General features: G+C 45.8%; 1 protein-coding gene across 1 annotated transcript; it reads right to left on the bottom strand.

The window, feature by feature from the left end:
• Positions 1-2,018: 2,018 nt before the first annotated feature.
• Positions 2,019-22,737, bottom strand: HHIPL2 (HHIP like 2). Its single transcript, XM_073335280.2, has 9 exons — positions 22,360-22,737; positions 16,971-17,623; positions 14,134-14,277; positions 13,108-13,439; positions 11,162-11,288; positions 10,642-10,787; positions 8,877-8,958; positions 4,387-4,469; positions 2,019-2,782 (listed from the first exon to the last, which is right to left on the bottom strand). Exons 1-9 carry the CDS (start codon positions 22,735-22,737, stop codon positions 2,403-2,405), a joined length of 2,325 nt encoding a protein of 774 aa, XP_073191381.2. The 3' UTR covers positions 2,019-2,402.
• Between the last annotated feature and the right edge of the window lie 2,533 nt (positions 22,738-25,270).

The raw sequence follows: 25,270 nt of genomic DNA, 5'->3' as shown, positions 1-25,270 counted from the left end.
CAGGTTTATTTTGCTCGTGAGAACCTGCTAAATAAAATCATTTTAGGGCAGCAAGAGGAGGGGGCAGCTCCAGCCGCCCTGCTGTGTTGCAGGCGCTCAGCGTGGGGGCTGCGGCGCTCCCGCCCCTTGCAGAGCCCCGGGGCTGGCTCAGAGGCAGGGACGGAGGCACCGAGCCGGGAGACGCAGAGCCCCAGTCTCTGCCCGCGGCACGTGGAGATTGTTAGGGCCTCCAGCCCCTGTTTGCTCCCCCGGCAGCACCGCACTGGGGTGAGGCTGGGAGGCCCCACGCCGGGCCGGGCGGAGTGCAGGGGGAGAGACACGGGACGCTGCAGCCGCTGCTCTTCTCCTGCGCTACCGGCAGCTGACGCTGCAGGACAAAGCCGCGGCGCGCCGGTGCCACCCCGGAACCCGCGACTCCGGCCCTTGGCACGTGTGTGTGTGTGGCCCGGGGGGAGGCCCCAGCGCTGTTCTGCCGGGCGTGGGGCCCCTGACTTGCCCGCTGGGGCCCCGGCCCCGCTCCCTGCTCGCGGAGGCAGGGCTGGGGGCTGGCGCTGCCGCACCCGTCCCGTCCCCGGGCTCCCCCCCGCGGGGAGCCGTGCCAGGAGCCGGGCTGGGCTGCGGGCAGGAGAGCAAAGCCGTGGGGAGGCACGCCGAGCTCCCCAAGCCTTGGCTTTGCCGGCCGAGAGCAGGCACTGCCCTGCCCGGGGAGCGGAGAACACGCCGGCCCGGCTCGGGTCGGTCTAACTCTCCTGGTTGTTGGCCAGTGTGGGGCATACGCCCCATCGTCACAGTACTGAACCTGTCTGGCTTTGTAATCACAGCTCAACTAGACCCCACCCCCACAGTACTGTAACGATGTTCAGATTCCCAGGTCCTAGGCCCGCTTCATGAAATCCGCTAGATACTTTTGTTCATTGGGTTTTTAACCAGTCTAAGTTTTAATGAGGCTTTTCGTGGTTCTTTCTGTTTATAGAAAACAGCTGCTGCTTCTACAGCACCCAGCTTTAAATTATCTCATTGCATGATGTTTTGCATAAGGATTGGGTGACCAGATGTCCCGATTTTATAGATTTCAGAGTAGCAGCCCTGTTAGTCTGTGTCCGCAAAAAGAACAGGAGTACTTGTGGCACCTTAGAGACTAACCAATTTATCTGAGCATAAGCTTTCGTGAGCTACAGCCGATGAAGTGAGCTGTAGTTCATGAAAGCTTATGCTCAAATAAATTTGATTTTATAGAGACAGTCCCGATTTTTGGGTCTTTTTCTTATATAGGCCCCTATTACCCCCACCCCCGTTCCGATTAGCATTCCACGCTAGCTCTCTGGTTACCCTACCTAAGAAACAATATCCAACCTCAGAGTTACCAGCAGTAACCAAACTAGGTGCAGGGGAACTCCAGGGAACAGACTCACTGACAGCGGAGAGAGGAGCAGTATTGTCCCTCTGCATCTGGTGAAAGGGGTCAGGATTTGGCCCTCAGTTTATGTGATTTGGGGAGTGTAAGTTGCCATGATAGATGTCTGCCAAACTCTTTTCACAGTGTTTGGTGTTCAGTTTGCTTCAATTGGGTGGTTTGGATCAGCTTGAATTTTTGTTCAAAGCAATTGCCCAGCCATGACTGGCCTGACTTTCAGCTGTGCTGAGCAACTCCAGCCCCCCTGGAAATCAGTGGGACCTCCAGGTACTCAGCAACTTTGAAAATTAGGCACATAATAACAAATATGTCTAAGTAGACAGCTGCCTAAAATAAACACACATTCAGATTTTCTTTTGGAGTATTTAATAGAAGGTGATTCTTTTAAAAATATATTTTGACAGATAAGAAATTCAGTGGCAAAGGATGATAAAATACTGACCAAAAAAAATCAGGCAGCTTCAATGTATTTATTCCATATACCGTGATTAAAATATGAACCCCCTCATAACCAGTTAAGCCCACCGATAGACACCTGCTGTCTAATCCTACAATCCTTATTCTGGCTACACCCCTTGAAGGTTAAAAATCCAAATGCCTGAAAACCAATTCCTACCCTCACTGCACCTGTGGGACTGTCACTGAAGTCAGTGGAGGTTTTTGTATAACTGCTAATGTCAGAAAATAGCCTTCAAAGCAAGATTTGCAAAGAATGGGAAACTTGTGAGGATGGGAAAACCTTGCTGCAGTTAAAGTCATAATAGGACATATAGGTCCACTCATGCTAAACTCATGAAGTAACACACATTCACCAAGACTGAATTTTCCCCCACATAATCTTATGAACATGTTATAGGCACAAAAACTGCACACAGGTCTGATTCTTCTAATAAGGTCCATGTTGGAAACCTCCAGTTCACGCCACAAACTGGTCTTCTTTTTCTCAATCACTTGCTTTCTTTTTGGCCCATTGGGAGTTCATTTGTGTTCAGAGGGAACTCCTTGATCTGACTCCTTTTTTCTTCTGTTTTTTCTCGTTCGCTGCTGTTGTTTTCTTGGGGAGAAGTTTCTTCTTGGCTCTGGTTAGCTGGGAACCTTTCCTGTCTGGCGAAGATGTCACACGTGATGCTTTGGATACCTTTGGAACCTTTGTCTTCTCTTCTGCTGGATCTAGTTTAGTCTTGGATCCTTTGGCCTGCCTCTTTTTGCCAGACACAGTTGGCTTTGCTGCTGACAGCTTGGTGGAGCTTTTTGGGGAAGCTGGCTTCTTGGCTTTTTTGGAAGTTGTTGTGGTGGCTCCAGTGGAGATGGAGGATGTGTTGGGAGGCTTGGTTGTTGGGGGTTCATTAAGCAGTTCAAGGACAGTCTCTGTGAAAAATAATTAAAATGCTTCAGCATTCCTGGTTTAAGGCAAAACACTAACTCAGACATATCCCTGAAAAAGAGCCTTAGCAGACTGACAAGCAGGCAGGCAGGCAGACAACATATTTGCCTGTCAAAAGAGATTAAAAACTGTGATGCTTGAACACTGCCTCACTTTTTTCTCATTTTGAATCTGCTTCCTCCATTAAATATGAACCCTGGCTGCTTCTTGTAGGGTTTTTAAGAATAAGTTTGTTTTCTCTTAGAATGAAAAAAGATGATGGAACATTTGTTCAGAAAAAGGCCAAAATACATAAAGAGTAAGATGGAATTTGCAAGCAGATTTTAATAAAAGGGTAGATAAAGTTTCTCTTTGGCAGCTCCAGTTTGTTGACAGGTCGTTATTATGATTAGTATTAATTATTTATCTTACAGTTGTATCTACAAGCCCAAGTGGGGCCTCATGGTGCAGGGTACTGTTCAACCTACATAATGAGAGGCAATCCCTGAGTCATAGACATTACAATCTAAATATGGACCACAGGCAAAGGGCAGGGGAACTGAAGTATTATTATCCCAGTTTTACAGCTGGGGAAACTGAAGTGCCGAGAGATTAAGGGTTAGAGTCACAAAGAGAGTTAGGTGTTGTGAATACATAACTTTTAGCCCAGTGGTTAGGGTAATTGCCTGGGATGTGGGAGACCCCTAGTTCAAGTTCCCCCCTCCACATGAGGAGGAAAAGGGATTCCACAGTGGAACAGCTTCAACAGAAGAGACTGGGGGAGACCCACAGCCGCCCATAGCTCAGTGGTTAAGCCACTCCCATGAGAGGTGAACCAGGCATCTCGCTCATTAAAGGGCAGTGCACTAACCAGTGGGCTAAAAATTGTGGGGGAAGTGGACCTCCTCCTCTTCCCTTCCCTGGGTCTTTTTTATGGAATTAGGTGGCCCATGAGCATGTCTACCAGCTTAGGCACTTCAAGTAATTTAGGTGGAGGAGCACCTGTCTTCCCCTGGCTCATGAATCACTCGGGGGCCTAGGTGGGAGATAGATCTAGAGGGAGGCAGCAGTGTGCATGCCTAGAGGCAGAAATTTAGGTGCCCAAGAAACTTTTACAACAAAAACCTAGCCACCGAGTGAGTTTAGGCACCTACAGGGTTTGGCAGCAGCCAAGCAGAAGTCTTGAGAATCACACTGGTGCCAAAAACCTGAACATAGGTACCTAAGTCAGGGGGGTAGGCACCTAAATACTTTTGTGAATGTAGTCCACAGTGACTTTGGCTACACTGGGAGTCTGTGGCAGAGCCCAAAATTGCACCTAGGTCCCCTGAGTGTCCCAATCTAGTGCCTTACCACAACACCATCTGTCCTCTCGTGTTTTCTGCTCATTCTGTTGCTGTAGTGAAGACTAAAAAACTTTCACCACTTCCAAACTCCTCTGAGGAGACTAAGTAGAAGCAGCATGTTTAATATGCAACAGAAACATGAATTAACATACTTATTGTACGACAACAGCTGTTGCATAGTACTTTCGCTTTAATGAATGCTGTACATTTCAACCTGACAGCTCTGAGATTCCACACAATAAAATGAAAACCTAAGGACTTACTTGCCAGAGGAGCAAATGGGATACGCTTACTCTTTGTTTTCACTGGAATAGGCTTGTGTTTACACTTCCCAGGTGGCGCTCTCCTTGAAAACAGATTTAAAAGATAAAAAGGCACATGTGACTATCTAGGAAATGATCAGGAAGTTTACTTTTTCGAGAGACAGAGATCACACATCAATCCTCCTTATTAGGTCATGTGCCCTCAGGAGAAACCAGACCATTTGCAATTAGAGAGGGTCAGAAATTAGGAACACTTTTCACAAAAAAAGTGTGCCTTTTCTCACTGAAAAATGTTCACATTTTATTATTGTGGAGTAATATTTTGGGGAGACTATTGTGAAAGGTGCTACATAAAATTCTCTTTTCTTTGCTAGCTACCTCACTCTGTAATATCACCAAGGTGCCAAGCTCCTCACATCTGGTCACCTTCAACAGAGAAAAGTAGAATAAAACAAAACTAAATTAAATTGCAATGAAAGAAAAATCAGGATGGAAGAGCTATGATTGTGACAACTGAGAGAGCTAGACTGCTACCCAACTCACTCGCTGCCCCTATCTGTTGAGATGCCAGAGTGTGTGAAGCCCTAAGGCCCTGATTTTCTGGAGCAACCTCAGCTTTCATTGGAACTGTGGATGCTGAGCACTCCTGAAAATCAGGCCCTTACTAAAGTTAGATGCTTAATCAAACAGACAAGCAATGAGACCTAGTTAGCAGGGACCCCAGATGAGGTGCAGAAAGAAAGAAAAAAAATAAATCTCCAAAGGACTATGGGCGGTGGGTATTATAGGCTGGGGGAGGCTGTACCTCCTCAAACAGCCAGGTGTGGCCCTGCCCACACTCTGCCCCAGCCCCCCTTCCTTCCCACTTGCTGCAGCTCCAGTCTCCTTGTGGGGTGGCTCAGGCCACGCCATCCGCCCTCCTGGTGCTTCAGGGCTGAGGAGGCTGTTCCATTCTGCCCACGCTCCTGGGGCCGGGGCCACGCCGCCCCTCCCCCCGGGGCTGGGGAGGTGGGGGCTGTGCCGTGCCACTCCTCCCTCCCAGCGCTCCAGGGAGCTAGCCTCTGGCTTGGGGCTAGCGGCTGTGGGGCTCTGGCAGGGGGTGTGTGCGGAAGGGCTGGGGCCTCAGGTGGAAGGAGCAGGGTTGGGGCCTAGCATCCCCCAGCTAGCAGTTCACCGCCCATGCAAAGGACCAAGGGAAAGATTAAACACACAGTCATGCTCTAGAAGGCAGGTGAGGGGAGAAACTTCTGAAACTCAGCAAAGAAAATTGGTTCATTTCAGGAAAACTTGTAGAGCAAGCAGCAAGTCCTCCTGTGAAGTAATGCTGTTCATTAGTGAGCTGCGTCCTTGCAGGAAGCTGGCCACCTGGAAACTCTCTTCAGGCTTCTTGGAAAAGGTAACGCTGGGTTTCTCCATTTACACAGTAGAACCTCAGAACACATGCAGTAGACTCTTGCAAGCCAGCTTTCCTTGTGTGCAAATCCAGAAGAAATCCCTACAGTACATTTGCTAAGTCATAGATGGCAACAATTCAGGAAAGTGCCAGCATATCACTGCTTTTCAACAGCCTCCTAAGATTATCAAAATGTAGCCTAATAGACCCACCCGGGAGAACTGATTCATAGCTGACCCTGCTAAACCCCATTAACCTAAGTTCATAACATTGGAATTCACAGGAGACTTAGAGACTACAAAGCATTTTTAATCTGTTTTCAATTTAAATTAGTTTAATTGGGTTTTTTCACCTTTCTCTGCAGTATGGGTCATGACTTGCCTGGATATGGTTCACCTCATCAGTCAGGCATTGGTGGCACCTGGGTGTCTCCTGGTCTCTGCCTGTGGCACACAACAGTTGAGTCTCCTCACGAGTAACATGCTTTAGTTTAACTGAAGTCATTGGGCTCAACATAGGGGCATTGGGTGAAATTTAATGGCCTGTGATATGCAGGGGGTCAGATTAGATTAGTGCTTCTCAAACTGAGGGTCCCAACCCAAAAGGAGGTTACAAGGCTATTGTAGGGGGGTCGCGGGCGGAGAGCCCAGCTCTGAAGGCACCGCCAGCAGCAGCGCAGAAGTAAGGGTATGCTATGAGGCGGGGGTCATCGCTTTTTTGTGAGGGGGTTGTTACAGCCTGAAATGTTTTCAAAGGGGAGCCCAGCAAAAAAAAAGTTTCTGGACTAGATGATCTAGATGATCCTTCTGACCTTAAACTCCAAGACATGGGCACTTCCCTGGCACTGCCACCAATCCACTGGCAGACACCTGGGCTGCGGTTGCCCCACCCCATCCCCAAGAACCCCACCGTCTCCTCCACTACACACACACCCCCAGGTCCCTGCTGATCGTTGCATCCTTCCTCCTCGGGGCGGAGAGAGCTAGCGGCTGGTGGAGTGAGGAGGCTCAGCCAGGCACTCTGGGGCCAGTGGGGGGAGGAGATGGCGCTCAGGGGGCCGGCAGCTTCAGAGTGGGGATAGGCTGGAGGCTTGGGGAGCTGGTGGCTCAGCACTGGCAGCCAGTGGCTCATCTGAGGGAGAGCCTTCAGGGGCAGGAGGGGCTAGTGCTCGAGGGGGCCAACCCAGCACTGGACCAGCCTGGTGCTCAGGGGGCCGACAGCCTGGCACTGGTGGTGGGGGCCAGCGGCTCAGGCGGGGAAGGGCCTTCAGGGGCAATGGGCCAGCGGTTTGGCTTGGTGCTCTGGGGGGCTGGCAGCAGAGGCTCAGCCCAATGTGGCTGGGGCAGGCAGGCCAGGGCTCCTCCAGTTGTGGGGGCCTGTAGCAGGGTAATTACCCTGCTCTGGCCCTGAAGGGGTTAAAAGCAGCCCTGGAGAGGGCTGTAGCAGGGAAAGGGATTAAGAACAGCTGGGGGAAGCTGACTGTGTAGCTGACCACAGGTGTGGCCATCTCAGTTAGGGCCCAGCTGGCCCTGATAAGAGGGCTGTGGGCCAGAAGCTGGAGGAGTCTCACTCTAGCCTTGGAGGGGGAAGGGCTAGCTGCCTGGGAACAAGATATCTAGAGCTGGAGCAGTGCTGGGGAAGGACAAAGGGAGCTGAGGTGCTCCAGCCTGGTAAACCCCTAGGCTACAGGCCTTGGTAAAGGCCCAAAAAGGTACTGGGGTAGCCCAGAGATAGGCAAAGGCAGCAGGTCCTAACCCCTTACTAATGATGAGGGGCCATTACACTGCAGTCTGCCCCAGTGAGCGGGGGCTAGATGATGACTGGTGGTAGCCACTGAGGCAAGGTGGGTTTAGAGGGTTGGGGGTTCCCCTGGGAGGGGAGACCCAGAGCATAGGGGTACTACTGGGGTAGAACCCCAGCGTAAAGGGCACTGGGGTCTGGGAGGGACATGGAGCCAGCAGCAGGCGAGATACCAGCCTGCAGAGGGTGCTCCATATGCTGGAGAGCTAATTCCTAAGATGACCATCAGGAGGCACTGCACTGGTGAGTCATTGCTTTGCTACAGGCTGCTTAGGGCTTCTCCTTTTTATGGAGAGGGGTTCAGGGCTCCAGGGGGCAGGGCCTTGGGCAGAAGGGGGCAGGGCCAGCAGGCTAACCTCCCCAAAGCGGGCATTTATCCGCCTGTGCTCCAAGACACTATGAAGTAGTGAACAATGTTGGCATGACTACGCTAAACACTTAAATCCTTTAAGCACAGAACCGATGCAGCAGGAGGCGTGGCGATCAAGCTCCCCATGCATGGCCCATTCAGTTCTTGGCTTGTTTGCTGAGGCTGACTGACAACAATGGGGCCAGTCTGCATTAACTGTGATGTGAACAAAAGCTAGGGGCCTGAGGAATTTCCTAGAGAACACTAATTTCACATAACTCACTAGTGAGACAGTAGCCTTATGCAGGTTAGATTTGAACTAGTGGCCTAGAGGTAAAAGCACTGTAACCCATTACTGATCCCCCCCCTCGTGTCATGTATCGTCAGCCATTTACCATGTTTTAATACTTCGTAGGTCACTAACTCCTTTGTGATGAGAGGAACATGCCAGCCAGGTTAAAGTTATGTGAGGTAAGAGAGAATTTTTGGTGAAAGGCCTTTTTGGCATTACAAAATTAATTGATGTTTGTTTTATAGGGTCCTTGGCTGACGTATAGACAGAAAAAGGCTATCTCCGTTGTGAACCTGAAGGGTACTGATTATTACTTTGTACTATTAAAACAAGTTTGTGTTGTATCTTTGACTTGTAAAAAAGTCAATAGTTTTTAACCTTATTGTCCCCAAACTTTTAACAGATTTTGGACCAGATTCTATTCTCAGTTGTACCAGCCTAAGTCTGAAGTAATGTAAATGAATACAAATGTCAGTCTAATTCTAGAATTAACTTCCCTCAGCCAGTGGCGTTGTTCAAGATGTACAATAGGGTAACTGAGATCAAAACATAGATGGGTAGATTACTGATATATATTCCACATCTATTGAGCCAACTAGATAATCTGTGTTGATTATAAAGCAGCATGCAAGGGAAAACCAGATCTTAATGCTAACCTTGCAGGATCAACAAATTTGTAGATAGCTCCATGGGGTGCATAGGCACTGGGATAAGAAGTAGCCATAAAATAAAGCTCCCCTAAACAAACAGAGAGAAAAAAATATAAGCTGTTTCAGATGCAAATGCACAGAATAATTGCAGGTGCACTACCATTTCCCCCCTTCTCTTGCCCCTCCATTACATCACATAATTGGAAAGGAAGACACACTCCTATTTGTTTCATTCAAAATCTTTCTTCACACCTTGGGCCTGGTCTCACAGTGTGATCCATGTGGGCAGATTGCAATGCCCACACACAGACCCACTGACTTCAGGAATAGCAGTCCTGTGCCAATCACGATGCAGCATCAGGGCCATTGTGTCCCCCTGTGGAGGACACCCCAAAAGATTATTTTATTGGGTATATCTTATAAGTGTACTTTCTAAAAGGCTTGTTTTTATCCAGTAAAGCAGCCAGCACTTATAAATAGAGGAAACGCACACAAAAACAAAATATTTAGCTGACTTATAAACTACCAAAAAAATCAAACAGGCTCTAGAATGGCTAATCATTTGGGACAAAAGTCTCTTGTTACTGGGCTGTTCAGGTTCATATTTGGAGAAATTGACTACTATCCCTAGAATTCATATTTTTCATTAGCATCAGTATAATATCTAGGGAGGTTATTGTAATTTGAGCAAATACCAAGCGAAACTATTATTGCAGTTCAAATTACATTACAGCACTGTGACAATTTTTAGAGGAAGAGTTGATACCGCAGTTTAACATCCATCCCTGCCACTTATTACTAGAACAGAGGCTAAAGCCTGTCAGTGTTTTACACTAAAACAACACTTCTGTATTCCCCAGGTCTGTGTCTCCTGCCTTATTTTTCATTTTCTAGACATGGAAGCCAAATGTGTAAGAACCTACTATTCCCCGGTCTGAGATCATCCAGGATCTTTTCCATTACAAGCACAGGACGATATCCATATTCTGCTGAACCATAAGCTATTATGGAGGGCTTCCCCCTCTTCTTCCAAATTCTGCCAGAGCACAGCTGCCTGCTATCTAAAGCTTTGAGATCAGTTTTGCATTATGCACTGGAGAGGTCTTTGTACTCAAGAAGCCCCAAAGGCATGACCAATGGATCTACTGGTAATTTCACTTTTGTTATAGTCATGATGACATTTTAAATCCTTGACCAAGCTTTGAGACATTCCTACCAGCTACAGAAAAAGGAATTTTCCTCCCCCCCCCCCCCCCGCCCCTTCCAAACCAGGGTCTCTTCAGACCAGAACTCCTAGTGTTGCCATTGTGAATGAGAATGGTGTCTTGATGAGGAAGAGATTCAGCTGGCTGCAAGAACTGGAGTGAAGAGGATTGCATTGCAATGACCCATACTCTTACATTGTTTGTTTGCTTGTTTAAATTTAAAAATGTATATGGGCATGAATCCAACCACCCCACCCAACTTTGAGCGAGTTCAGATCCAGATTCAAATTTCAAGTGATTAGTGAGCTCTATAATGAGCTGTCATGAGTTCTGCATCACGTGTGTCCGGGGTACGTGGGAAAAACTGACAAGGTCTCATGACTGGGCATATTTCTGAACTGTCTGAACCATCTGTGAACCCCCACTGCAATGCTGAGATATTTCATCACCCCTGTGCAGTCAGTCGGTCTTCACTAACATTTCCCAAGGGCAGCCAAACCCCATATATTCGCCCTGAAACACAGAACCCAGTTTTCTGTACAAGTATGGTCAGGGAAATGCATTACCTGCCTCGTCTTCAGCAAAGGAGATGATGAATTTGTTATAGGAGCTAATCAGCCCAGGGAAAGCACAGGCTTTAGTGCTACCAATAGAAATATCTTGTTTCTTCCATTTATTTTCCCTCTCCTCTTCCTGCAAAGCCATAAGGCGGCTGGATGAAAAATAAAACCTTTGTTGTAGGATTCAAATTTTCCATTCTCAGGGTTAATTCCTGCAAAAATCATGCATCACTGGAAGTAAAAGGTTAGTTGGAACCCTGATCCTTAAACTGGGTTTAATTTTCTTTTGTTGGGCCTGAATTAAAACCCCACTCCTGAAAGCTCTAATTTGGGTGAAGTTCAGATCCAGCTCAGAACTTTACAGGTGCTGTCTCTGTAATGGACCAAACCAAACGATTGATCTAAATACGCTGACTGTCTAGGACGTTCACTGACTGGGCCAGAGGGGTTCAGAATGCTCAGATATGGAAGCCATACAAATATAAGGATAGCTGGATAGAAAAGAATGGAAACTTATCTCCCTCACCCACTCATGAAATCACCAAAAATGTAGAGGCCATTCAGGTTTGGGGATTCACACCCCCGGTACACGTATCCTCCAGTGACGGACTTCCCCACAGTGTGGCCATAGGCAAATATCGGAAGAATGTCATCTGTTAAATACACACAAAAGAAAAAACAGAACAGCTTTCACGGACTCGCTGATCAAAGAGCAACTGGTCAACAATACTGATGTATACAATGGAGGCCAAAAGGGCTAATGCACATGGGAGTGGCTTGGTTCATGTCAATGGGGTTTCACCCATTTACACCAGCAGAGAATTTGGCCTAGGCTTTAAGGAGCTGCCTATGTGGCTTAACAAGACTCAGCCAGTGAACTTCATTATTATGCTGGACCAATATTCTTTACATCAGGTAAATGCTGCAGAGAGAGTTCATGAAACGTTACCTGTGGCTAAGTGGATCAAGCATTTTAACAAAGATTAACATTAAAAATTCAGTTTTCTACTGAAAAGACAAAATATGGAAGTAGGAAGTTGCAGCTCAGCTCAATAGATTTATACATTGCAACTGCTTGTAGGGGCAGCAACTGAAAATCATTCTGCTGGATCACACATATTACCAGAAACATAAGTTACTGCCACCCTTTATGCCTGGCACCCTGAAAGGTGGTTCCAGCTCTTTTTGGGGGGGACTGACATTCTGCTCCTGAAAACTTTCAGTCCTGTCTGCACTTTTTCAGTATGACTGAGATTTTCTTTTTATGCTGAACAGCACAGATAGAAAAATGTAAGGAGTTAAAATCTGAAGCCTAGCAGCCAAGCCTAACACAGGCACATGGTAAACTTTCTGATCCTTAGGCCACAGTGCTGGACCTCGTTAAAAACTACTGGCGTATTCTGCAATAATGGCACCATATGGCAATCACCACCACATATGTGGTGTGTAGATAGATACTGCATACCTACGCTCATACGCCAAGCTTAGTTCCCAGAGTCATTTACATTTTATTAACTTAAGAGTGTGTCAACAAAATCCTTAAGGAACATAATTACACCCAGCTCTTATATTGTGCTTTCCATCAGTTGATATCAAAGCACTTTACAAAGATGATCAGTATCATTATCCCCATTTTACAGATGGGGAAACTGAGGCACAGAAAGGTTAAAATGACTTATCAAAGACAAAGTCAGCCAGGAGTAGAACCCCGGTCTTCTGAGGCCCACTCCAGTGCTCTATCCAGTAGGCAATACTGCCTCCCACATAAGATTTGCTATAAGATCATTTCACCAAGCCTGGTAGCCTGCCTTCAACAGTGGCCACTACGTGACGTTTCAGAGGAAAGCAAGTATTCCCCATAATGCATTTAGGCCCCAATCCAGTGCCTACTGGACTCCATAGAAAGACTTCTGTTGACTGCAATGGGTACTGGCCCTTTGCCATTTGTGCAATGTGATGCACAACACGGAATTCTTGAGATGCCAGGATGTTTTGTATTTTAGTGCCTCTGGACTGGAAAGCTGGGGAGCTGTATGTTTTCTTATCAGACAGGAACATATTCCCCATCCTCCTGTACATGACTTCAGATTACAGAGGTTCACTGGAAAAGCAGCAGTACAGTCATTAACTAAGTACATATTGCACAGTGTACTTAGCATATTGCTTTGCCTCTCCTGGAATTGACACCTCCTCATCAATTATTGGGAGTGGACTACCTCTACCCTGATCAAACTGGCCCTATCAACACTGGTTCTCCACTTGTGAGGTAACTCCCTTCTCTTCCTGTGTCAGTATATAATGCCTGCATCTGTAATGTTCATTCCATGCATCTGAAGAAGTGGGTTTTTACCCACGAAAGCTTATGCCCATATAAATCTGTTAGTCTTTAAGGTGCCACCGGACTCCTTGTTGTTTTTATTGCATGGGGTGTGCTTTTTCAAGCAAAGCTCCCACAAGAAGCTATTGGCTTACCTAAGGAGGAATTATAGCAAAGCTTTATGTCATAACATTCAAATCCCTCCTTAGCTCTCCAGCCGTAGTTCCCTCCTTTAACAATGATGTCAACTTCTTCAAACCTGTTCTGTCCAACATCACCACAGAATATTCTTCCTCGTCCCTTGTGAGTGACTGGGTCCCCTCTGTCAACAGCACAGCGCCACATATTCCTGACCCCGTATGCATAGACCTCAGGGAGAGCCTTGGGGTCAGAGACAAAGGGGTTATCTGGTGGGATGCGATAATGCTTTCCATCTGGACTTTTTCCATTCACATCTATCCGTAAAACTTTTCCTAGTAATGTACTCCTGAAAGTAAGGCAAGGCATGAACAATAGGTTAAGGAGACTGTCAGGTAAATCAAGGTTCATAAATGTTAATCTCAGAGTTGGTGGGAAAATGGGAACATTGTGAAAATTTTCATGAAAAATTTGTCCCTTTTTTCATCAAAAAATATTTAAAATTTTAAAAAATTTCAACCAGCTCTAATAAATATTGTAATGAACTGGATTAGGGGAGTGGAGGGAGTACACAAGCATCACTGCCCTCTCCTGAAGGGCATCAGAACTGCTTGGCTGTGTGCGATAGGCCCTCTGCTGCACCCAGCTAATGGAGTTTTTTCTTTAGCTCACAAAGAATCTGTGTTTTTCTGGCGAAGGGAGATATCAGGTCTCTCTTTGCTTTCCCTGTGAAGTTCCACGTGGCCACAGTGTGACAGCCAGGAAGCCCCATTACAATATTCTTCAATCAACACAAAAACTACCGCCATAAATGATACTCATTAGCACCCTTGTCTCAGCAGAGGGGCAAAAGAATGGATGGACCGTGGTAGCAAAACCAACCCTTAGATGTGGTTCCTGGTTTACAATGACTAGTACAACAAAAATGCTGCTTGATCAGTCCATTCTCTTGTTTTGTTAAAAGTCCAAGTTCTGTCTCATCATGCTTTAAGCCAATGCATTGCACTAGCATGAGAGATGCATAAACCTGTCCTCCAGCTTACTTGTTCTGAGCATTCCCAAATTTTCCAAAAGGGTCCCCAGCTTTCCCTCCGTCCCCGATGAACAGATATAGATAGCCATCCATGCCAAAGAGGAGCTGCCCCCCGTTATGATTTGCAGCTGGTTCTTCAAGTTCCAAAAGACTCCTAAAAAGAAAGAAAAGAGAAATAACCACAGATGTAGCCCCTGGACAAGATTCAGTGTCTTGTTGGGTTAGAGAAACATGTTACTATTCAGTCCGCACAATAAGTGGAACCCCTTATCTGCAGAACATATCCTTCCAAGATATCTTACTGTTCCCAGGCTAAGCAAGGACCTTTCACGTCCATTGATAATCACATCCCTCCATTTATGGGTATGTCTACATTTGAGGTGTGATTCCCACCTTGCGTGGACATAAAAGGAGCATTGCCTCCATGGCAGCACAGGTGGCCTCTCGGGCTAGCCATCTCGAGTACAATCCTGCCTGCCCTGGGTATATGGCTAACCCAAGCTGCCGCCTGTGTGGCTGGGGACACATTGCTATTTTCAGGCACTAGCTTGAGCAGAGCTAATGCGGGTAAGTCTACGTGAGCTGGAAATGACACCTCCCAGCTCAAATGTAGAGACATACCCTAAGTCTATGATAAGTGCATAACCAGCAGGTGGGCACTGATTGTTCCCATTGATTTCATCTTGCCCTTTCAGCAAATGGTAAATTCAAATAACTCAGTGGATCTTGTTCTTTTCTTACTGTAAAGGCAGAGCTCTCAGAAAGTTTGACAGTCCAGAGGCACTTTTCAGCCATAATAAACTGTGAAATCTATATTTACAACTGGATTTTTAAAATCTAATTTTGTTGGGTGCATTTTCTAGCACTTGATGATGAAGGTGTCAGGGGTCTGTTAGTGCCCAGGGAAATGGGCCAGACATCAAGGCCTTGGGGCGGAAGTTCTCTGCTGATCCACAGAACACGTACAGCATGGCTGCACCCATGCTATGCCACCATTGTACTTTCATCTTAACACAGACGAGCCACCTCTAGAAGTGAAAGGACACTTCAGTCCCCAGTGTCCATTCAATCCTTGACCTCTCTCCTCACACTGCCAACAAGGACACTAACAAGTGCCTCAGTTTTCCCATCTGTAAAATGTGGACAATAGTACTTCCTTCAGAGGGTTCTTCGGAAACTTATTTCCTTTGGAAATTGCTTTGGGTTCCCTCTAGGAAAGGCATTATAGAAATGCCAAAACTTCATTAGTATTATTTATTAGAAGCAGAGTGCCCATTGTGCTGGGGGTTTCTGTAATATGGACACTTGCCACTGGGACTAGGAATGAGATCCATCAGCTTTATTTCACCGGAGCTGCTCTGCAGCTATCAGCCACTAACCGTATGGAATGGTTTCAGTCAGGTGACCTAACACCATTAGACTTTTTTAACCTGCTACTGGTGGGGGCTTAAAAATGTGATGCCATCTGTGCCCCTTGTGGCACAGAATCCACCACCAGCTGGGGCGCAACCAGAATTTTCCTAAGGAGGGGGCCTAGAGCTCTCCCTCCCCTGCACTCAGCCCCAGCTCTCTGTCCCACACTCTCCCCCTGTACCCAGTCCAACCCATCCACACCGCCTCTGCACCCAGCTCTGAGCTCCCTACCCGACACCCAGCTTCGTGGTCTCCACACCCCACACTCAGTCCGAGCTCTTACCCAGAGCGGTGATCAAGCTGAAGAGTAACATCCCCAGCAGGGCACAGGCGAATCCCCTCCTCCTGCTGCATCTCTGCTTCCCCAAGAAGCACCAAAAAAGCCCAGATCCAGTCCTCCCACCCTCCTGGGCACTGGGAGTTTCCACTCCCCCTGCTCTACTTCTCCTTAGGAGCTGGGCGTGCCCAGTGCTCGTGGGCACCAGATGGACTGCAGAGGTGGGGGGCCAAGCAGGCACAACACTACTCAGCTTTGGCCTGACCATCCCAAAGTGACTGAGCCAAATTTCCAGCTCCAGTCAGGGGCCCGGGGGGGGGCCCTGGGTCCCCCCCAGCTCTCCCTTAATTGCACCCCTGACCACCAACCACCGGCACAGAAATAAAATACCAGTGCTCATTCAAAAACACAAATCTTCCAATGCATTTCAAAGTTTATTCTGGGTGAAAACTGTTTCTTGCCTTTTAAATGTTCACTGTGAGAAACAGGCACTGGGTTTTTGTTTTATATCTGTCTTTCAGCAAGACTGTGAAGCTCACAAGTGACAAAATTATTACTAAATCCTTTTCTATGAGTGAAAGGGACAGAATCAGCCTCCCCAGAAAAGATGTTCTCGTTCTGAGCAGTTTAACTTTTATTAGAGGTGAGACCAAGCTGGTGCCACTAAGAACTTCTGTAGTTCCTTTAGCCCTGTGATGGGTGTATGATATTTATGTTATCATTGCAATAAAATGCCTTTGCAGTGGGCAATAAAAACACAGCCTATTTAATATTATTGTTTGTAAAGCAATTTCAGAGCAGGAGTTAATTCTCTACAGGGGTCACAGTTTGAAAAGTTGGTGTGTTTGAGGCTGCCACTGTACTGCTACATTTCACAGGGCACGGACAGGAGGCAGTGTGTCTAAAGGTTAGAGAAGGAGAATTTGGTGCTATTTTCCATTCTGGTGTGGGCTCACCGTGTGACGTTGAACCAGCACTCACAACACTTTCTGTCTCTGTTTAGCAATCTCCTTAATGGGCCCAGCCAAACACCTGGATCTGCGCAACTTAGAATGGTCATGAGCTCAGTATTCAGATCCAGATGTTGCAGTTGGGCAGGTTCCTGTGTGGTCATATGAGAAATTGATACAGTCAAAATGGCTCTGAATAAGCTTTACCTTTCTGAGCGTGGATCAGCTTTGTTGACATCAGACGTTAAAACTTTGAATTCACTGATCCGGATCTTCTCCGCTTTCTTCTTGTCCATGTATGAATAATAGATGTAAAATTTTCTGTTGTGTTTGTGCTTGGGGTGAAAAGCCATCCCTAGGAAACCCCTCTCATCCCCTATCCATGGGGTAGCTAGCACTATTTTCTTAATATCTAGAAAGGGCTCCTCCAGTCGGCTCCCATCAGGCAAGTAGACCCAGATGATCCCCACCTGTTCAGCTACAAACATGCGGTGGGTGTTGTCATTAGCATGGAGCATCAGTACCGGATTCCTCAGCCCATTAGCAATCTCTGTCAGGCACAGCTGAAGGCAGCCCTTGCGGTCCTCCACTACTGACCCCAGGTTGCGATTGAGGTCTGTGTTTTTCAGCACATTGGGGTAGCAATAGTCTTGGTCCTGTATGTTAAGGAGGTTACAGAAGCGGGTTTTGTTCCTCTCACAGCATTCTTGAATGTGTTTATCATTAGTCAGCAGTGTAATAGCAGAGCGGCAATTGAAATGGAACTCAGAGCAGTAGTCAAAGCAAAGTCCTGGGAGGTTCCTAAGAGGTGTCTGGGGGTTTTCTGCATCATAGAGATGTGCAGCATATGGGGAGCACTCCTATGAAAATAAATACAAACTAATTACATGTCTGTCTGTGTATACAGATTCCTGATGCACTGAGTAGCCTTCATCCAAGCAAATTGGTCAGTAACATGCAAATAATTAGTAAGACAAAATAGCCCCAATTAAACAATCTTGGAAGAATATTTCCACTGCATTTTTCAGAGATATTTAAGGTCTTGATTCAACAAAGCATTTAAGAAAAGCCTTAAGCATGTGTGGAGTCCCATTTAAGTCAGTGCATAACCTTGAATTATGATCAAATTTAGCATGAACTGGGATTTAAAACTTTTGGGTTCTATTCCAGGATCCCCCACTGACTCTCTGTGTGATCACAGACAAATCATTGAGGTCACCATTTTCACTCTTGCATGCCTAAAGATTGCATGCCTTAATCAGATTTTTAGATGTGCAAGATTTAGGTTAAGTGCCTAACATTAGGCAACCAAGTTTGAACATTTGGGTGCTCACAGCTCTGTGCCTCATTTTCCCCATCTGTATAATGGAGGTATTAACACTTACCTACCCAATCTTGCAAAATTCCACTAGTCTTTCACCCAGCTGGGTTTCTGTGTTACACCCTTCAGGAAATAATGTTTCTATTAATACTTGACCTGTATATTTGTTGGTGCAAGCTCTATAGAAACTAAAATACAATCAGTTAAATCCTGATGCTCCTCTCACCCTGGTTTTGCGCTGGTGTCATTCCATCGGCTTCAGGAGTTCACTCTGCTGTACCTGTGTGAGGTGTTCAGGAGGCTAAGAACTATGGCAACTGCTATAGTATCCAAATGCGCTTACATGTGAGCATAGCCACTGACTTTTCCCAGCGCTGGTGGGTGCTCCATGCCCCTGCCCTCGGCCCCACCCTGACTCCACCCCTGCCACACCCCCTCCCTGCCCCTATTGGACTTCTTCCCCAAATCCCTGCCCCGGCCCTGCCTCTTTCCCAAGCACACCGCTTGCCTGCTCCTCCCCCCTCCCTCCCAACGCTTGCCCGCGCGAAACAGCTGTTTTGTGGTGGCAAGTGCTGGGAGCTAGGGGGAGAAGTGGGGATGCGGCGCACTCAGGGGAGGAGGCGGAGATGGAGATGAGCTGGGGTGTGGGTGCAGGGCGGGGAGGTTGGCTGCTGGTGGGAGCAGAGCACCCACCAATTTTTCCCCATGGGTGCTCCAGCCCCAGAGCACCCACAGAGTCAGCGCCTATGCATGTGGGGGAGATATGCATTTCTCACTGGAGCAAGAAGCAACCTTAGTACCTCTAATCTTAATGAACTCCCTCCAGCCTCTACTCCTTATCACTGTAGTGCAAGGTCTTCTACAGTTTAAGGTATTGAACAAAGTGTACCCTCTAAGTAGGGGACATTCTTTTCCAGCCATTCACTTAGTAGCCTTTGCTGTTTCTAAACTATTCACATTTCCAACTCATTGTCAGTGTTGCAAGGAATGCAGACAACCGCCATTGTTTTGGCTAAATGTCTGAGGTGAAGGCATTCCTTGGGGTCTATGTAAAACCACCATGATTAAGCAATCTCATACTAATCACTAGTCATTTCCCATCTCTGTGGAAGGAGGGGACAGTGGGGGATGAGGAAAGGGAATGAATTATTATTTCAATTAATTAATAGAGCTGAAGATCCTCATATCCAGATGTCACTTGTCTATCATTTTCCCTTCACGACAAATGACTGATTTCTCACTAAGTGTAACAAATTGTAATTGTGAGCATAACACAATTACATTAATTGTGACAAATCTGGGGCCATTTAGCATATCACAGTTGTCTCACTCATGTCACACAGACCTTCCTGGAGACAGTGGGGATAGAACTCTAATGCTTCTGCTTCAAAAAGCACAGGCCCTTACCACTTGAACTAAAGGAGAATCTCTATTAGCTATTAACAGACAGGCCCTGTGACACTCACATCTCATTCACAAATCATGAGTCAGCCCCCACCTCAATCATGATACTGGCTTAAGGGTTGGGAGGGGAGTTACAAAAAGAATAAATATTGTGTCCTTTGTAGTCATATTCTGGTTTTGAGCCTTTAGGATTCCTCCTAGCACATGCCAAGTTACTGTGCCTCATCTGTATACAAACCTTAAAACATGCCAATTATGACATTAGCTAGCACATGCTAATATCACATCTTTCAATCCTAGTCTAAACAAGGTTTTATTCACCTTTCCCCTGCACCAGCCAGCTGAACAGGGAAACCTTACATCCTCTCAAAGGATGATGAAGCTGCCATTCTAGTGTGTGCTACCAGGGATTGCCTCCTGGGGCATCAGCTGCCACACAGCCTCCACATACCTTTTTTCAGTGCTCTTTCTTAAGGACATCAAGGGCAGGTCTTGACCAGGGCTTCACATGGACTGTATGGACCAGATCCTCAGGTGGCATATCTCAGACTAGCTACCCTTTTACAGCCTCTGAGAATCTAGCCCTAAGTGTTTTCAATCAGTCAATCAAATAATTAGCAAATATGGCCCAGACTGTCAGCGGGTGTAAATCGGAGCAGCTCCAGTGATGTCAGTGGAGTCATGTCACTTTATACAAGTTGATGAGTTGATCTTTTGCTTTCACTTCAGCTAAAATTATAAAGAGAAATGCAGGTGATCTAGGTTGTGACAGAGGCAAAGCTGTTCAGAAAAATACTTTTTAAACCACTCCTTACAAGAGTGCTCTCTGTCTGTATATATGTAAACAGATATCGATAAGGTGCCAGGAGATGGCACTCAGGAACGTGTAGCATGGCTCCTGGGTTTTGTAGGACCAATAAAAGGTGTTGTGCACTACAAATAGCTTCCTCTTTGCAGCGCATTACATCAGCTCTTAACACCAACTTGCTACCAAAGCAGGCCTGTTTGTTCTCCACTATTTCTAGCATAGAATGGATGCATTGGCTTCCACGCACCTGACTGAAAGGGCTTTGGCCATGTCTCTACTACAAGTGATACAATGGCATAGCTATGGTGCCATAGCTGTGCTGCTCTAGCCCCGTAGTGTAGATGCAGACTATACTGATGCAAACATTTTTTCCATCGCTGTAGGAACTTCACCTTGGGGAGGCAGACGCATTCTTCCATCGACTTAGCTGTGTGCAAGATTGGATCCTGACATTGTAAGCGTCTCAGAGTCTGTTTTGTATCGTGTGCAGCACTCATCATGTGTTAACATTTAACAATCATTACTAATTATTAATATGTCCTTGATTTGGTGGAATGATGATCTGTCCTTACTACTTATTGGATCAAAAAGCTAGGGCTGACTTCACTTGAGGGGAAAAAAGCATTATGCAGAAGAACCTTGCTGACTGTGCTAATCCAATAAACAGTTGAATCTCAGGAAGTAGCCTAGCCTGTTCCCAGTGTGTTGACATTAACAGCAATAGAAGCAGAGGCAGGTCATTAAAAACTAGCAGTCACTAATCACTTTTCATCAAAGAGTTAATAGATAAGTCATTATTTTAGGATCTCAAGTTACTGAGACAATTATTTTTAAAAATATACACCAATATTTTTATAATATGCTATGAAATATGATTACAATGAATTCACACTAAGCTACACATATCAGGACTTATGATCAAAGTATAAAGATGCAACAGTCTTAATTGTTATTATTATCGTGTGTGCTTATTTTCTAACCGTCACATACAGGAAATCCTCCACAGGCCACTCAGTCATTAAACGTTAGTGTGAATTATCTCTGCCATGGCCAGATTCAATTTTTTCTTAGTTTATTGGTTGTAAGTGACTGATGAAATGTTGCTGTTGTTTTTCTGAAAGCTGGTTTCTCCAAGGTGACTCCAGACTCTTACCAATGAGACTATAAAAGTGGAAGTATTTAGTAAACATGGATAATATTTGAAAGCTAAGAAGGATTAGCTGGAAGAATTTTATACCTTTGTGATAAGCAAAAATATGTTTTTTGGCTGCTTTGTGTTGGCATACAGTAAATCATGACCAGCATGATTAGCATACCTGTTAAAAAGTCAAGTCCTTTCTGCCCACAAATCATTGTACACACAGGAACCCAAGAGCAGCTTTTACTACTGAACTGCCTGCTTCCATGAGCCAGATGGGCAGTGGGAAGAAAAGTAGAGGGGAAAGGCAACAGCTGAAGCTTCCGGATCTTTCAGCTGCATGAATCTTCTAGCTGTTTCTTAATGTTGTTCTACTTTAATAACCACAGCGTTTGCAGTGTACTAGGCAGGAGCACAATCTAAACACATCCGTCATGAGACCTGGGAATGCAAACACTGTGCTTCATGTCCTGTATAATCTGCCATCCAAGTCACCCTATATTTATGAGCAGAATGAAAAATAAATATTGATCTTTTTAATCCTCCCTTAGTTACAAAGGGGCTAGTATTGTCCCCCTCCCAACAGCGGGATACACTCCTCCTTCATTTCATCAGCACTTACAGCTATCAAAAAATAGTAATTCATTATTAACTATTGTTCCTGATGTTGTCACGTGCAGTTACAGAACATCTATCCCTGTGGTAACTGGCCACACTTTGATCCCAATGCAAACTATGCAATAACCATTGTCTAGTAACATTACCCCCACTGTCCCCTCTCCCCCAAATCCACACATCCCCACAGCATCACAAATGTAAAAGGGATGACAAGGAGAAATCACCTTTTAATGAAAACCTATAGCACATGAGCGTGCACACATGCACAAACATACTGTAAACTTCAGGTTGAAACCCTCTGCCCTACCTGACACAGGATATCCTTGATATATCCTCCACACAGCTGGTGGCCCTGGGGATCAATGTAATCCATGATCTCCCAGTATTTAGCTGCAATGCTGTTGTCCTTATCCTGGTCACAGCAGCCAAAGGTCTCATAGGCAGAGCAGAACTCCAGGTGGAAAGGGGGCTGGAAAGGGGGTCCGTAGTCCAGGCACTGGGGGTGCCCCCAGAGCATGCCTGCTTGGCACAGCAAGGAGACAGAGAGGCAAAAGAAAAAGTTGGGGGACAAGTTGGTAACTCCAAACCTGCTGCTGTGTGGCCAAACATTAACCTTCTCCAATGGAGGTTTCTTGAGGTCAGATGTATGGGAATCCTGGCCATCTTTAAGATAAGGCCCATTCATCCTCTGAGCTTTACAAATTGCCAGCTGCAGAACTCAGTGTTTGCTAAGGTTTTTGCTTGCTCACTCGCCCTCTCCCAAGCTCTCTCTCTCTCTCCCCCTCTGAAGTTTACTATTTGTGGGCTGAGGAGAAACCCTGAAGGCTGTTTCTTTGGTATTTCACACGGCACATTGCAAGAATCTTTCCCCTCCCCTCTGCACATTTCTCATGCCCCCAAGAGCACTCACAGATCTAGTCCCTACAACTTAGTTTAAACAGGTTCCAAAATCATTCATTGAATATGTATAACAGGTAAACAGTACAATGCATGATCCAAATATATCCAACCTGATCTGCTCTCCCTATTTAGAATGCAAAGCATGCTGCAGCTGTGAAAATATTAGGGAAGGAAAATGAATGAATCACTTTCAGTCAGTACCTACCCTCTATTTAATTTTCAAGAGCTGGGTCAAACCTGGATCAGATTCTACAGGGATGGAAGCAGGGGGTCTTCCACCCTGTTTAAGATTCACTTAATAATCCCATCTTGAATTAATATTGAGTGTATGTGAGGATAAAAATCTTTACAGGGATGCTATTGCCATGTGAGGCATTCTACAAATTCAGAGCTAGAGTTAAACTTAAAAGAAATCCAAACATGTGAAGGTAGGAAATACAAAGTAAGGCACACAAACAACTTTAACTCTACCCTGTAATGATGCCATGTAACAACCACACTTTTAGGACTGTGTGAGCTCAGATTAGTTTAAATTGTTTTTTAAAGACCCATTAGATTTTTGCATTTTTCCCTCCCAGTGTCCACTGCTAGACTGTGGCCTTTTGAGACTATACTTCTTAAAAAAAACTAGTTCTCATAGCCACCGAGGATGTGCTAGGTTCTGTGTGCTGTGCTCACTGCTGATGACTCAAGTCATTTGTCCCAGACTCCAGTGCACGAGCAAACATGGCAAACAGATTGAGGCTACCTCAGCCACACTCCAGCTTTGTCATAGCTTCTCCTGCAAAGTTTTCCTTGCTCATTTGCTGCCAATCAGAAATTGGTACAGTAATATTCATGCAGCATATCTGCTTTGTAACAATAACAAATCCATGGCCTCTCAGAACTCAATTGCCACTATGCTAGATGCCACAGCCCACTCAGAACATCAGACCAACACCATGCAAATGTACTGTTTCAAACTACAGGCCCCTATCACTTGAGGTAAAAGAGAATCTCTCTTAACCTATTAGCAGTGTAGGGCCAATGACACAGGGCTGAGCAGTTCTGATTCCACCCCAGACAGCAGTGTTTACATGTATGTCCACACCCACCCACCAGTTCATTACAATGCAAAGCTGGCTGAAAAAAAATAAACATTTGTGGAAAATATTTAAAGTTGTTTCCATGACCTATCACATAACATGGGGAAGTGTTAGTAGAGAGCAGGAGAGTTCCCATATCTCAGCCGGGGACAGTTTTTTTAGAGATGGCGCCAGCTGAAATGACACCCCCTTCCAAAGAGCCCATTGAAGTTGGTAAAGTGCTTTGAGCTTCTTAGGTAGAAGATGCTGATGGAGGACAGAGTATTATCAACAGACCAGGTCGAAATTTTTGTCATCAGAAATTTTTTTTTATGAAAAATGGCTTTTCAAATGCTAATGTTTTGTAGATTTTCATATAATTTAAGATGCTTTGATTTTTCTTCAAAATTAAAAATTTAATTTCAAATTGAAATGAAAAATTGAACTGATTCTTTGGGTAAACCCTCAAATATCTACATCCCGGAACAAATGTTTGTGGAGCATCCAGGTTAGCTTTTACAAAGGGGTTAACTCCCTCAAGTCCATTGGCAACCAACCAACTCAAGTGAAAATCTCTTGTAGTTGTACTTCATGGCCCCAGTTGTTCTTCTACATAGAAAAACTCGTGCAGGGGACAGGAAACTCCAAAAAGTTCCCTTGAGAACAGATCATCTTTGGGAGGCAATTTATGCCCTGCAGAATAGGCGGGAGTTCAGACCCCCACAGATCTCGGGGAATCCACCTCAGCTTCCTGTGTTAAGGTCTTTGGTTCCGTGCTGCCCTGACCCACTGCAGCTCTTCCACAATTTGCTGTGACTCTCCCTGAGCCTCCACTGACCTCTGCCTCTGTGTGAAGGAAGAGTTCTTGGTCTCTGCCCTTGGGATATCTTCAACTTCCTCCCTTCAAAAAACCCCATTTACTATCTGCTTCCACAATCTGTTTTCGTGTGTCTCACCCTGAAAATATTGTAACTCTGGCCGTACAGCCAAAGTTCGTTGTCTGCACAGTACCTCTGCAAAGTGACAAATGTAAGCACCAGATGAAACAATGCACAGCTGCACTGTGATGGTCACTGATACCATATCCGTACTAGGTAACTATTCAGCCCAGAGATGTTAAATAGTGACAAACTTTTGTTGCTACCACAGGTTGGAGAGCTTTGACTGCATCAGCCAGCTGCTCAGTACCCACAATCTACCAGCTTTGGTTAGGCTGCCAACAAACTGCAAGTACAGCAGAACCAGAAGATTCAA

Source organism: Lepidochelys kempii, chromosome 3 (assembly GCF_965140285.1).
Source record: "Lepidochelys kempii isolate rLepKem1 chromosome 3, rLepKem1.hap1, whole genome shotgun sequence".
NCBI lineage: Eukaryota > Metazoa > Chordata > Testudines > Cheloniidae > Lepidochelys > Lepidochelys kempii.
Note: the sequence above shows the minus strand (reverse complement) of the source record. Positions and strands in the feature narration are given on the sequence as shown.